This window comes from Patella vulgata, chromosome 6 (assembly GCF_932274485.2).
Source record: "Patella vulgata chromosome 6, xgPatVulg1.2, whole genome shotgun sequence".
In the NCBI taxonomy this organism is placed as follows: Eukaryota; Metazoa; Mollusca; class Gastropoda; family Patellidae; genus Patella; species Patella vulgata.
Genome location: NC_065884.2, coordinates 29,778,614 through 29,791,633, shown reverse-complemented (window position 1 = coordinate 29,791,633; position 13,020 = coordinate 29,778,614). Strand labels below are relative to the sequence as shown.

The 13,020-nt window shown below is 33.8% G+C and overlaps 1 protein-coding gene across 3 annotated transcripts in view; it reads left to right on the top strand.

Annotated features, from left to right (window-relative positions):
• LOC126825736 (uncharacterized) overlaps positions 1 to 12,778 on the top strand; it is a 28,416-nt gene extending 15,638 nt beyond the window's left edge. For all 3 annotated transcript variants that reach the window (XM_050555508.2, XM_050555509.2, XM_050555511.2), the window contains 8 exons: positions 3,864 to 3,988; positions 4,668 to 5,101; positions 5,376 to 5,429; positions 7,540 to 7,678; positions 8,029 to 8,144; positions 8,636 to 8,714; positions 9,050 to 9,363; positions 9,946 to 12,778. In XM_050555508.2, coding sequence (XP_050411465.1) covers positions 3,864 to 3,988; positions 4,668 to 5,101; positions 5,376 to 5,429; positions 7,540 to 7,678; positions 8,029 to 8,144; positions 8,636 to 8,714; positions 9,050 to 9,363; positions 9,946 to 9,963 — 1,279 coding nt within the window. In that variant the 3' untranslated portion in view covers positions 9,964 to 12,778. The remainder of the gene's footprint in view (positions 1 to 3,863; positions 3,989 to 4,667; positions 5,102 to 5,375; positions 5,430 to 7,539; positions 7,679 to 8,028; positions 8,145 to 8,635; positions 8,715 to 9,049; positions 9,364 to 9,945) is intronic.
• The last annotated feature ends 242 nt before the right edge of the window (positions 12,779 to 13,020 follow it).

Sequence of the window (13,020 nt, the reverse complement as noted above, 5' to 3'; positions counted from 1 at the left end):
GTGGGATCACGACCTTGTTATTTAGACTACATGGTCCGTACACCATTATGATAATTATTTCATATTGGCTTTGTAATTATTACGGGAGCTAAGCTGTTGTTCGTTGTAGACCTCACATTTGTTGCCAACTCAATAGAAAGAGTCGTTTGTGCATATATGAAATGAGTGGGTTTTCCCCTGACTTAGCAAGTATATGCAGAATGAAAACAGCAACAAGTTCAACAAAGTCGCCTCTTTTACTGGCATTTTGCATAAAGCTAATCAATAGTGTTGTAGCCGTTAATGTAATTCGTACAATAACATGTTGCATCTATGTTTTTCCTTCTTACATGACATTAGTTTACTGCTGCAGTGTCCATAAACACATGCCTCATCATCGTCATCACCATCTTCGTCATCCCTAGTAATATAATAAACGTCACAGCTAGTATAAGTGTTATGGCGATCACCTTTGATGTTATTTCATCATTATTGCTGGTATTTAGTGCTTATTTACGACTGGAAACAACTAGCAGACAAGAAGACGATATATAGGGCCATTTCGCCTACTCTTTACCGAATTCAATCTTTCCAGCTGGAAGATCGACACGGAGTTGCCATTAAGACATCCGGTTCCAGTACACTCTTGACAATAATATATTTGTAAAAGCGATGACAAAAAATAAACAGTATTCTATTCTGATAGAAAGGAAGTTTTATTACAGGAGGCTGTTAAATTGTGTAAAATAAAAAACTGAATCGTGTCCAAGTTTTTAAAAGAAAGAATGCATTAAATCATCCATATGTCACGAAATGCCTTCCATAAGAATCACACAAATTTCAAGTTGACGGTTATGTTAGTCTTATGAAACAAGTTGTTAAAAGCAGATTAATGTTACATTTTCCAGGTGATTGATTTGTCTGGGTATGTATATGATTGATTGTTTATGGTGACAGAAAGTCGCGGCTCTTCATTTTCAAAATATCGCTGAATACTCAGAAAAACTAGGATTCAATATCATTGGCATTGCTTACGACAGCTACTTTTTCTCTGTTAAGAATGTAATAAGTTATAACGCGTTTGACAATGTCTATACATGGTCGTATTCAGAGTACTTACTTTACCGGAAGTTACTTGATTTGGCAGCTAAATACTCAGAAAAGCTAGGGTTCTATATCGTTGTCCCACTAAAGAGGAAATCCCGTGGTCGATAGCTAGTATGGTTTAGCCTTGTCAGCGGTACAAGGTGGGGTGCTGGCAAGGAAAGGCGCACAGTTTTTTGGATGGGACGAACAATGGAGGGTCCATACATATCACTGACAGTACTTTAGAAACCCTCTTACAGTTAGAAACAAAATAAGAGTAAGCACCAACACAAATTGCAAAACTTCCCCCATAGAGCACTTTATGGCATGCATATATCCGTATTTATTAGCCTGGTTCATATAGAAACGTAAGACGTTAAACCCCATTTCAGTTTGAATATCTCAATTCTAACACTTCCTGGTTGTTTGTTAATATCAATACTATTGAACTAATATATGACATTCAAACATTATATGTCATGGACTTAATTCAATTGGCTCCTTGATATAATTAAATTTAACTTTGAAATGTTTCACCAAAGTATAACTTAATAGGAAGCGGGACCCTGTGGAATTACAGTACCTGGATAGAGCTTTGCGATACAGCTTTAAGGTTTTTGAAAACATTCAAACAAATGATTTATTGTCGAATAGATGATAATCGTCGTTGTACATGATCAAGGGTGTAGAAACATTTAATTGATTACTGAATAGAAAGATAGTGACTGTCTTTCTACTGTTTAACGTATAACGACCAAGCCTCTGTTCTATATATGATTGTAAAAAGGCATTAAAAAAATTAGTTCATTTCCCGCATTAAATCTGTTGTATATTTTCTTAAAGTAAAGCTATGTATATTATTAGTTTTTTATAAGTAATGATTGAAATACCAAATGAATTCCGTTTTCAAATAATAACACGTTAAAGCACGTAAATGACAATCTTTTTTTAATTCTGAAATCTTCTGATCCCTCAATTAAAGGGGTAAAAACAAGTTTATGTTTTACGTCAGTTTTCTTAACCATGTATTTGCGGTCTCCGAGACACGTTCAACTTGACTTCTCAGTCAAACAGTCCGTTTTTCTCACTCCCATTATCTCCAGTGGCTAAAGTGCGTGTTTTTTCTGACTTTGGTTAATGTATATGGATTAAAAATGTTGTATACCATAGATATGTGAACATCTTCATACCTACATAAGTATATTAATATATATGTCAACGTATATAATGCATGGTGTCTTTATTAAAGTTACCTACATGTGGTCTGCCATTAGACATAATTAGATCAATGCATGCTATTACAGACTTTTGGCAAGTGGAATTTTTCCAATCCGTATCGTCACATGATACGTTGCTTCAATGTAGTTTTAGAGTTTTGGCAGATTTTCGCGCCGCGTACGTATGGGTAGCGGAAGTGAGCTTAGTTCTATTACAGCATGATGACAGTTATCTACCAAGATCAACATCAGTACAAGTCAGGTGCCTAGACTACAAATTCCCGAGGGAGTAAAGTCGCTCGAAAGTCGCTCAACTATTTAAAATTTAAAAAAAAAATAGTATCGAATCTTATTTAAAATCTTGTATGTGCACGCCAATGTGTACACAGGTGCTTGTGTCTTTATCCCGTCTACACAACTAGACACTGTTCTTATCCAGCCCCTTCGTCCTGCACTACCTACAGGGAGAAACCACTCTACAAAATACATGGGAACTCTCTTGGGCAACACCAGGATCAGTGTGCATAATCATACTGTGTATTGATTGAGGAACATGGCCGACAACCCGATATCACGACATTTTAAACCGACATTACTACGCGATATTACAACATTTTTAATGTCGTGGTGTCGGGTAATGTCGTATTGTCGGGTTAAAATGTCGTCGGGTTGTTGGGTTGTCGCGGTGTCGGGTTAAAATTTCGTGATATCGTGTTGTCGTGTTGTCGCCTTATGAAGGGCGACATCACGACACCACAACATGATACCAACTATTAGATACACGACATTAATACTGAAGCGGGCCAGACCGCTAAACAGGCATGTATAAAAGACACAGAACAAGTTATTATTGTCGTTGGCAAACATAGTATTTTGGTTCTAGGAGAGAAAGGTTCTTCAGTACTAGCTAACAGAATATTTGCCGTTAAGGTAGATTTATCAATGACACTGGCACGGGGCTTACCCTTGTTACAGTATTATAAACATAGACCTGTCTCATTAGTCGAGAAATTGTTAATTAATTAACTGAAGCCCCCCGACAACTTACATACAAATCTAAGACATAATGTACATGTAGACCAGAGTGTGGCTTTTCCGGTGTTATTATTAATGGGACAGCTTTACAAATAAAATTACCATATTAAATCATAGAGTGTTTTCTCCATTCTACATGGGCATCTAGCTTCAATAAATTGACATGAAAAATGTATATAGAAGAAATAGGTAGACATGTTGTTTAACACGGTTACAAAAACAAACCAAAGAGTGCGCTAATAGCTTGTTATCAGTAGGAATGTATATAATTTCGTAATGACTACTAAGAAACCGACGCCTTTTAGTTGCAAGAAGTAAGAATAAAATCACATTCTTAGTTAGTCTCTTGGATGGATTGTGTTTGCTTTTTTTCCTGGACAGATTCTTAACTCTTAACTCCTAAACCATATTGTCTTTATAACGGGTAATTGCTAACGAATGATCAGTTTTACACGGACCTTTATCAGTGGAGTGAACAGATTTACAAGGAATCTACCTGGATATACCCACAATATCTTACAATTCTTTATATTTTATGTCTTTCAGGTTCAGAAAACGACTCTCTATTCTTCTACATACCCACGTAGCTCTTATTTTAGTATGTATCCTGGCAGCTATGGATTCGTCTTGTGTCATTGGACAAATTATCTGCGATATTCTAATTATGAAAGGTACGTTTAATTGCCTTATAGGAGTATGAAAGAATTATACTATACATAATTACCTGATATGAACAGATAGGTCTAATAATAAGTAACACTTGAAAGTGGTCAGGTTTTGGCTTACTAGGATTCCAATATAAAGATGTGTCCATTTTAGATTTCCACAATCATTTTTGGACATTTTGAAACCTCAAAACACCCACTTCACGTCCAATAATTTGGCATAATGTCAATACGTTTTTGGGTTGTTTTTTTTAGAGTAGACATATTGTATATTGTCCGGAAGAATGAAACGATTCATGAATTTTGTTTTGTTATCCATAGAACTGTGTTGTGTTATAAATGATTTGTGAATTGCAGTTTTTAAAACAAAATATTTAAGTGGGGTTTGTGGAATCTGACAGTTTGTGGTTTGAACTAGAATGGTTTAAATGAATGGTGGATGCTAGAACACCTTTTCATCCAACATTTACCAACACGCATCCCCGTGCTTAATTCTGCCTGAAAAAGATTACAGTTCTTATTTCCTAATAATGGCAAATTCTGATCTTAAGGTTAATTTGTGATGGAAATGTCACTGTTTCAATAAGAAAATTGCAACGACTCTCTATTAGTGCATAACCAAATGATCCCGTGCTATCTTTTCACTTCTGTTACTGATTTTGTTTTGTTTTGTTTTTTATTCCAGAAAAATTGCATGAATGGGAAGTTTTGGATTATGAGAAACTGTCACCGATTCTAGTAAAAGAGATACCGCGGCTTAATACGAGTGCGTATGAGCCCGGGAAAAAGAATCTGAAAAATTTCTACGAAATCTTGTCTGCAGATCAACATTTTAGTCCCCGTGGCGAATCTGCTTCTCATAGACTTGAGGCGTCCCACAAGCCTACTTCTCACCAGCACAGCCATTTACCCAAGACGGAAGATCCCATAACGTCACCGCCTCCTGATACTAATGGAAACCACAATAGTACTTCAAATGAAAAACGGAAGAAACGGTCACTGCATACGGTCGAACTGCATGCTGCTGGCGCAGACGAGGAGGATCACGGTATCCTACATGAGTTAAACCATACATTCCATCTTGGTAGTATGGTAATCCTCTCAATTCTGCTGCTTGAAGTGAGTCTAGTTATCCTATACCTCTTTGATTCGGGTGCTCCAAACTGTTATTTCGATTAGTAAGAAAGCTAACCCAATTAGATTAATTTTTTAGTTTAGAAGATTAAGCGAAAGTCGACTTGTTTAATAATTTAATGAGTAATTTTTGGCTTACGGTGTCTACATTTGAACACAAAATCTGTTACATGTCAGCAACTGTCATTATCTATGTACGAAACAATTGATTACATATTATACGTGAATCCAAAATGAGTATTATTTTGTATGTTTCCAGACGCTGTTGAAAACGTTTGCTATGGGACGAAAAATACTCATGCATAAATTAGAGGTAAGTACACGCCTTACTTAGTTCAATAAACATACTAACCACCACCATGTTATTTGTCAAAATTCAAACCAGAATAAAGGAGCAGCCCCAGATTTTATAATGGATCAATTCAGGTGTATTAGATTAAGATTGGATTATGGTTGTGTTTTACTGGAGTTATATTTTAGGTCTTAACCATATTGTGTTAGATTAGGGTTAAACCTGTTTTAACACTAGTGTGGCATTAACAACATCCGTGTTACACAAATTTAACTTCTACAACTGCTACTGTTCAAACTGAATGGAGTATTGACCTATGTGACTTACTGGGCGGTTAGGGAATGATTACAAATAAGGTTTGAAGTATCAGATCGATACCTTTTAATCCATTGCAAACTATAATATTGACAAATGAATATCAGTCCAAAAGTATTCGATTCGTTGAATATTTATAAAGGTATAATGAATATAAATTTTGTCAACATTCGACATCTTTTGCAGACCTTATAAAAGGGATATCATCAAAATAATCCAGCGCATGCTATAATTTTATCTAAAATCTGTTGATGGACCTCCTTTTAATCCAAGCTGGTGGATTATCTTCATTATATAATCAATCTGCGTACATATTACCGCCGGTTAAGCAGTTAAAAATTGTCCAAAATAAGCACACGCTCACTACGACAAGCGTACAGACCGGGTTATCTACCTAGATTATGCTGTGGCTATAGACAAAGTAAAATAAAACTGGCCTCTAAGAAATCACCACAGAGCTTCTGGTTGCATGTATGCTAAGAGGGTGTTTCTAAGAGTCAAAATTCATTTTGGACGGCTTCTTTAATACAGTGATGTCAGGAATGCTATCTATACTTGATCGATGACGCCGATTTGATTCAGTTTCACACTGAACTCAAAGTTAAAATACTGAAGGGCCCTTAAACACGTGCCTTAAATCAAGTGATATACTAGTAGGAATTTTATATCTTAAAGTGGAATATACACATTATATGTATATAAAACTCTTTACCTATCTTTAAAACAAATAACCAATCAAGTGCCGCCATGAATCTATATAACATATTTATTGCAAATCACACATTATGATTTACGAATTACATTATATACAAACTTTTATAATTTCTATACTGCAGTAATTGACAGGTTTAAGTATACGTTATTATGATGAATGTGAAACGTATACTTTACGTATTGGTACGACAAAAATATATATTTGAACTCTTAACAAATAACTAGGTTTCTTTACATTAACGTTACAGTTTATTGCACAGCGATTCGCCAATTTGAACACATATTAAATATAGCCGCCTCAGTGACGCCAAAACAGTATAATATTTTGATTTATATTCAACTTTTAGGACACGATGTCTAATAAAAAAGAGAAAAAAAATCTCTTTGCTTTAATGTCTTTGAAGAATGTCGTGATTCTATTTTTACATTAACAAATTGTTTGCAAAAAAAGCAGAGACGATTCTTTCTTTTTGTTTCAGTCATTGTAATGTGTTTTCTAAGAGAATGTTTAATTGATTCGTGTAGTCTGTGATATTTGTGTTTGGTCCCTCTACAAATATGACTTCATTACTTTTATTAACAACTTATTATACATGTAGTCTATAGTTTAAGTTTAAATATTCTTTTTTTCTTTTAATTTTAAATGCTTTCTGTGGATCTTAAAAGATGTTGCCGTAATTTGATGAACAAAAGCGAAAGTGAAATAAAACCCACAACATTTGCATAATTGATTTTACTTTATAATATGACCACCAAAATTAATTGAGCAATGTTTCCTCCTTTCGCGTGTTTTCTGGATTGCCTATGATTTGAATTTTATTCCAAGATTCATTTTTCTTGGATTGTCATCTACATATATTTCTAATATACCAATTGTTTGACATTCTTCTCGCCTTTCATATACCCTTTAAGATTTCCTGTAATAGTGGAAATAAATCAGAATTAATCGACCATTGTCCATTTTGTTTTATCTTTGAGTTATTGTATACAACTTACACATCAAGAAGGTAAAAATTCTAGAAGTTTCTAAATTTAGCTGCTCTTGAACGTTTTATGATAAGTAAAACATCATAAACATATTGTCTTTTTTCTTCTCCTTCAGGTGTTTGATGCATTTGTTGTTACGGTGTCATGGTGTCTTGATATAGCATTTTGGGAAGGTATTTGGGAGCATCCTGGTACTGAAGCTGCTACGATTCTTATTTTTATTTTACCTTGGAGAGTCGTCAGGATTGTTAACAGTAAGTCACATAATCCTTCCAGATTTATTGTTATCTTAACTTATGTCATAGATGATAAATGGTGTATATTTATATCAACATAAACACGGTTATAACGACCTTCAGTGTCACCACAGACATATACATATATCTTACTTAAAAAATTTGTTTCGAAGAAATAACCACCAAAACTGTGTTATATTAAACGTCAATTACTCAATTTATCACGTGTCAAATAATGTGAATGTTTATTGATAACGTTCTTTGTTTTGTTGGGTTTTTTTTTACGAAAAAACAAAAGTTGAACAGAAGAAGTTTTAAGGATACAAACTTTTAAAAATTTTACTTATTTTCTAATTGTACGTTTTCAGGTTTCGTATTAGTTATTCAAGAAAAAGATAACGTACAGTTAAAGATTATAAAACAAAGACTGAGATTAAATTTTAAGAAAACAAAAGAAATCAGAGATAAATTAAATACATACAGGGTAAGTTATATATATATATATATATGCTTTGACAATCAATATCCTCAATATGTAAGAAGGGATTGTCGGAATGATATTCTTTTTCCTACTGTACATCTGTTAGGGAAGAGTCTTTTAATGTATCCTCCATTATGAAGGGTAAAATAAATTGCTGTAGGACCTGAAAGTAGATGGACTTAATCCTTGTGCGACTAATGCACACACTCTAAAACAACGACCGAGTACTGACTGACACTCAGTTATTAACTAGTTATTTTATTTTACTGAGGGCTCCTTAGACTGTTTGAGCCTATACTTGGTGCTAGTCCATTAGTCATACAGATGAAATAAAAACAAACAACTACAGTTAAATGTTATGGATGGAATAAACTAGCTAATACACACGCAGAAATGTAGCTTTAAACTTTAATTAATGTATTAAAATTCAAATTATTCCACACAGTTTCTTTAGAAGAGTTTTGAATTACTTTTTTTTTGCTTTTCTTTTACAGACTGAAAGTAAACAGTTACAAGGTTTATGTAGAAAACATGGTGCCAGTGAAAATGAAATCAGTGCTTGTGGTCCCGGAGGTAAATATATCTAAATGCATATTTAAAATCTGAAACCAATAAGATACAGCATACAGTTTGAAATTGCTGCACCGAATGCCGTACATGGGACTGGAATTATATTGACAAATCACTTGTCAAATCCATTTTGTATTTGTGCCATTTGCCCAAGTGATGACTATTTGCACCTGAAGTTTATCCATGCCACAAGTTATTTCTTTAACAAATGTGTCTTTCTAGCAGTATGTTGCGTTCATAAACCATTTAACTATGTCCACTTCTACGCATTTTAAACCATGTTGTATTTTAGCATGAATACGAATAACTTTCAGTGTCATTATACGATTGTTTTACAGGTCGACGACGAAGAAGTAGTGTCATGCCAGCATTAGATACCTTAGCATCTATAGCATTGGTTGGGGCAATAGGAAATCATCCAAGTTTAACTTTGAGTGATTCCTCCGACGAGGACGATGAACCACTCAAATACGATTTGTCCAGAGAAGTATCGCTGGATCATTCCATAGCGTCTTTCGCCACCGCCACCAGTATCGACAGTTCGCCCAGAAAGCTTTCAGCAGTGGATAGCAATGGTTTAGATAATCCTATATTTGTGGATGATGAACGGTTAAAAAAATTACAAGCTCTGAGGACGCAGTCCATGCCCCCGGTAAATTTATTTTTTCATTTTACTTTCCATATACCCGTATTAGAGTTATTTCGTGAAATAGAGAGTTGAGCGTCCACTCGACACAAACTAGGTCATTTCGGAAATAACACATGGTTCAATTTTATTTCCATAATTCGCTTGCGCGTAGGGGTCTTTAGCAGTGGAAGGAAACCCAGAAACCCAACGAGGTTGGACAGGCGACCCTATCTCCTTGTCACATTCAACCGGGGAATCGAAACCACGCCAGTTAACGCATTGACAGACCTTATGGCGCAACGCGCAAGCGCTAACCATTCGGCCATCCAACTCCTCTAGCTAGGAATGAAACACAAAACAATGAATAATACTAATAGAAATAATGATACCGGTCTTGACGGTGATCATCTTAGGAATGACGATAGTCTATCAGCTGACGTCATGAGTTATGACGTCAAAAATTTTAACAATAATAAGGGCAATAATCCGAATAGAATTTCGGAAAACGATAAAAATTAAAATATAACGTACTTCGCAATGAGTGTCAATTGGTTTTCACGAATTTGTGCACAGTATATTTATGATTTTTATCGCTTTGTTTTGCAGGAACTTACTAGGTTATGATCAACTCTGATGGAAAGGTAGCATCTATAACGATCTTACATTAGGTTACCATACTTATTCTAGTTAATTTATTTTGATTTGAATGATAGTCACCAGATTATGATTTAAGCCGTGGTTGATCAAAGGGTCAACATTAACATACGGCGCACAGGCGGGGTAAAACAAATAATGCCATTTTGAACTTCCAGAAATAGGGCTGCCTTAATGTTATTTCCTTATAATGACCCCGGTCGGTTATTATTTATTTAGTCAGGCTGACGTATGTTTATTTCGATTATGAAACTGAAGCTTGTCGATAAGCTGATCGTCTTTACATACATTTAACCATGTGTCTTGTTGTGTTGTTTAAGATATACAGACAAACGTAGATTATGGCACAAACTAAAATCTGTCGAAGGGAGAATTTAGCTGATTATTGTTATATAATGCTTGTATGTGCCTTTAGTAGTAATATCTTTTAATCAGGGAGTATTTAAATAAATATCAAAAGAAAAGAAAAATATGGCTAATCACCTGCATTGCTGAAACAAGAACAGAATAAAACATTGCCAGATTTCTCAGTTTTCAATTGATCTTTTTTTTCTTCAAATATTGGATGGATTGTGGATCGAGCATAATAATGTTAGCCTTTGAACACTTTTCATTTGATATTTTATTTTTTTATTGTGATATAGAAATTGGTTCTATCATAAGTCTTCCATTGTTTTGTATATATGTATTCATTTGTTAGCTTTTTATTATATTGTACATTATCATTGTGTATCATACATACGTCGTGTAGTTTTGTAAATATATATAATTGTTTTTGATTGTGCTGTCATTTTAAAATTATTTTATTTATTTTTCACTAAAAATGTAAGTTTAAATGCCATACATTATACAAATGAGACTTTGTGCCTTATTATGTAAATTGTTAAATGGTCTCGAAAGCGTCGGCGGGCCCGGGGCCAAAAGCAGACACCCGCCCTTTATTTATTTTGTAAAATATCCCATGGACCTTCAAAAATTTAACACTATCATTTTGTAAAACAAGAAAAAGCCTAAATATCTGTTAATTTATTTGGATAATTCATTGGAGTTTTAAATCTAAAGAAACTCTCTAACTTTGGAAATCAATTTATTTTTATTTTTTACCGATCGATTTTTGTCCCTCTAAGGGACAAACGAAAACTGACGACCACCCCAACTACCCATTGACTTCAGTTCAAATTAAAATATAGCGTAACTTTGGGAATCAATTTATTTTTATTCTTTATCTATCGATTTTTGTGTCTCTAAGGGAAAAACGAAAACTGAGCACCACCCGAACTACTAATGACTCAGTGAGCTTGCATAATTCTTAGTCAATCAATCTAAAAGTGACAGGTCAAATACTCTTTGTGATTGTTCAAAACCCGATTTGACATAGCTACGATAACCATTAAAGAAACAGCAACGACATTCCCTTATATACCGGTATTGTAATAAAGGCCTTTATGTTCTTTTGGCTTTTGGAAGTTGTCGTATCCATAATTTTAATTCATATAGAAATGATTTTGTAGCTGTTGCCATCATGTGAAGCTTAATATTTTATATATTTGCGAGATTGTATGTGCATCTAACTACAGATGTACAGATGTGAATTAGGATTTATTTCCTCAAACCTAATCTGCACATACCGACGTAAAAATAGGATGTATTTTAAAAGGTCTTAAATGTAACACATGTAAGCTAATTTCCATAATTTAAAAATAAAACAATAGATATTATAACACAAGTTAATCCAGATTATTACAATACTGTTTGTCATACTCTGTAATTAATTATAACCTGTAAATATTGAAAACATAATAACTGCTTAAATAACGAAACGGAATTAAAACATAGTAACTCAAAATCAAGAAGTGAAAACCTAATAATTAAGTGAAATTTGCCAAACATGAATATGTTCAAGTGTGAACATCAAATGTTAGATAAAGATAAACCATCTGTCAAATTATTTCTTCTTTAGACATATTTATGTGTGCATGTTTGATTTGTTCAATGTTTTCGAATATACATATTGTTATACTCTTTTATGTTTTGAATAAACAGAACATCTTGCTACAAAAGGATTCAAGTATATTTTACCTTAAAGGCACTTAACCTCTTTGATTTAGGTTGAAATAATGTTTTAATTTGGAATATACAGGTCACAATTCTATGGAATACAATTACTGCTTATTACTGAGTGACGTTTCGCCTAGGCTTCTCAAGTCATTATCAAGCAATGATAAAATATGAAAATATAACAAGACAATATATACATTTACACAACAATACTTGGTTAATGCTGACCAACCAGAGATACCTTTTAATTACATGTACCCAAACAAGACCTAACTTAGTTAGGGATTATTAAAGTTTAATGCTAGTAACAACATTCAATACGGCATGTAGATCACTTTGGCTGGAATTAACACAAGATTAAGCTTGTTCGAACACAAAATAAGTTGTAACTTGTCAAAAGATATAAAATTTTAAACGGAAACAGATCGTCATGCCACAAAACAAATGAAACCAACTACGTGTATTACATTTTTAACCTAAATCATAGAGGTCTAGTGATTGTACTCATTTCTCATTGCAATGTAATTACTAGAATACCAAGAATTATGGATGAAATGAATAGACGCCGTTTTTTTTTTCATTAGTCGTTAATTTGAATACGGTCATTTATTAGATAAGACGACTTTTGTTTATACATCGATTGTTTAACCATTATTCACTGTTATATCATGTTCATTGTAGATTGTTACGTACATCATTTAAATATCTGTACATTGTAGTATATTTTATTGAACGATTTGATTAAATGAAAAATGAAAATGAATAACTTGTCATTAACAAAAAGAGTTTCCACTTTTCTAGGGTGTGGATGTGTCAAGAAGAAGGATACGTAATTTAAACACCTTCCATCCGTCATCTTCTTGCCTGCCCTGAGAATGCATTGTTCCATGACTGTCATTAACACTTTGAAGTGCATACGGTTGATCGATGAGAGGAGACAGATGAGAATACGAAAAAGGTCGACTCTAA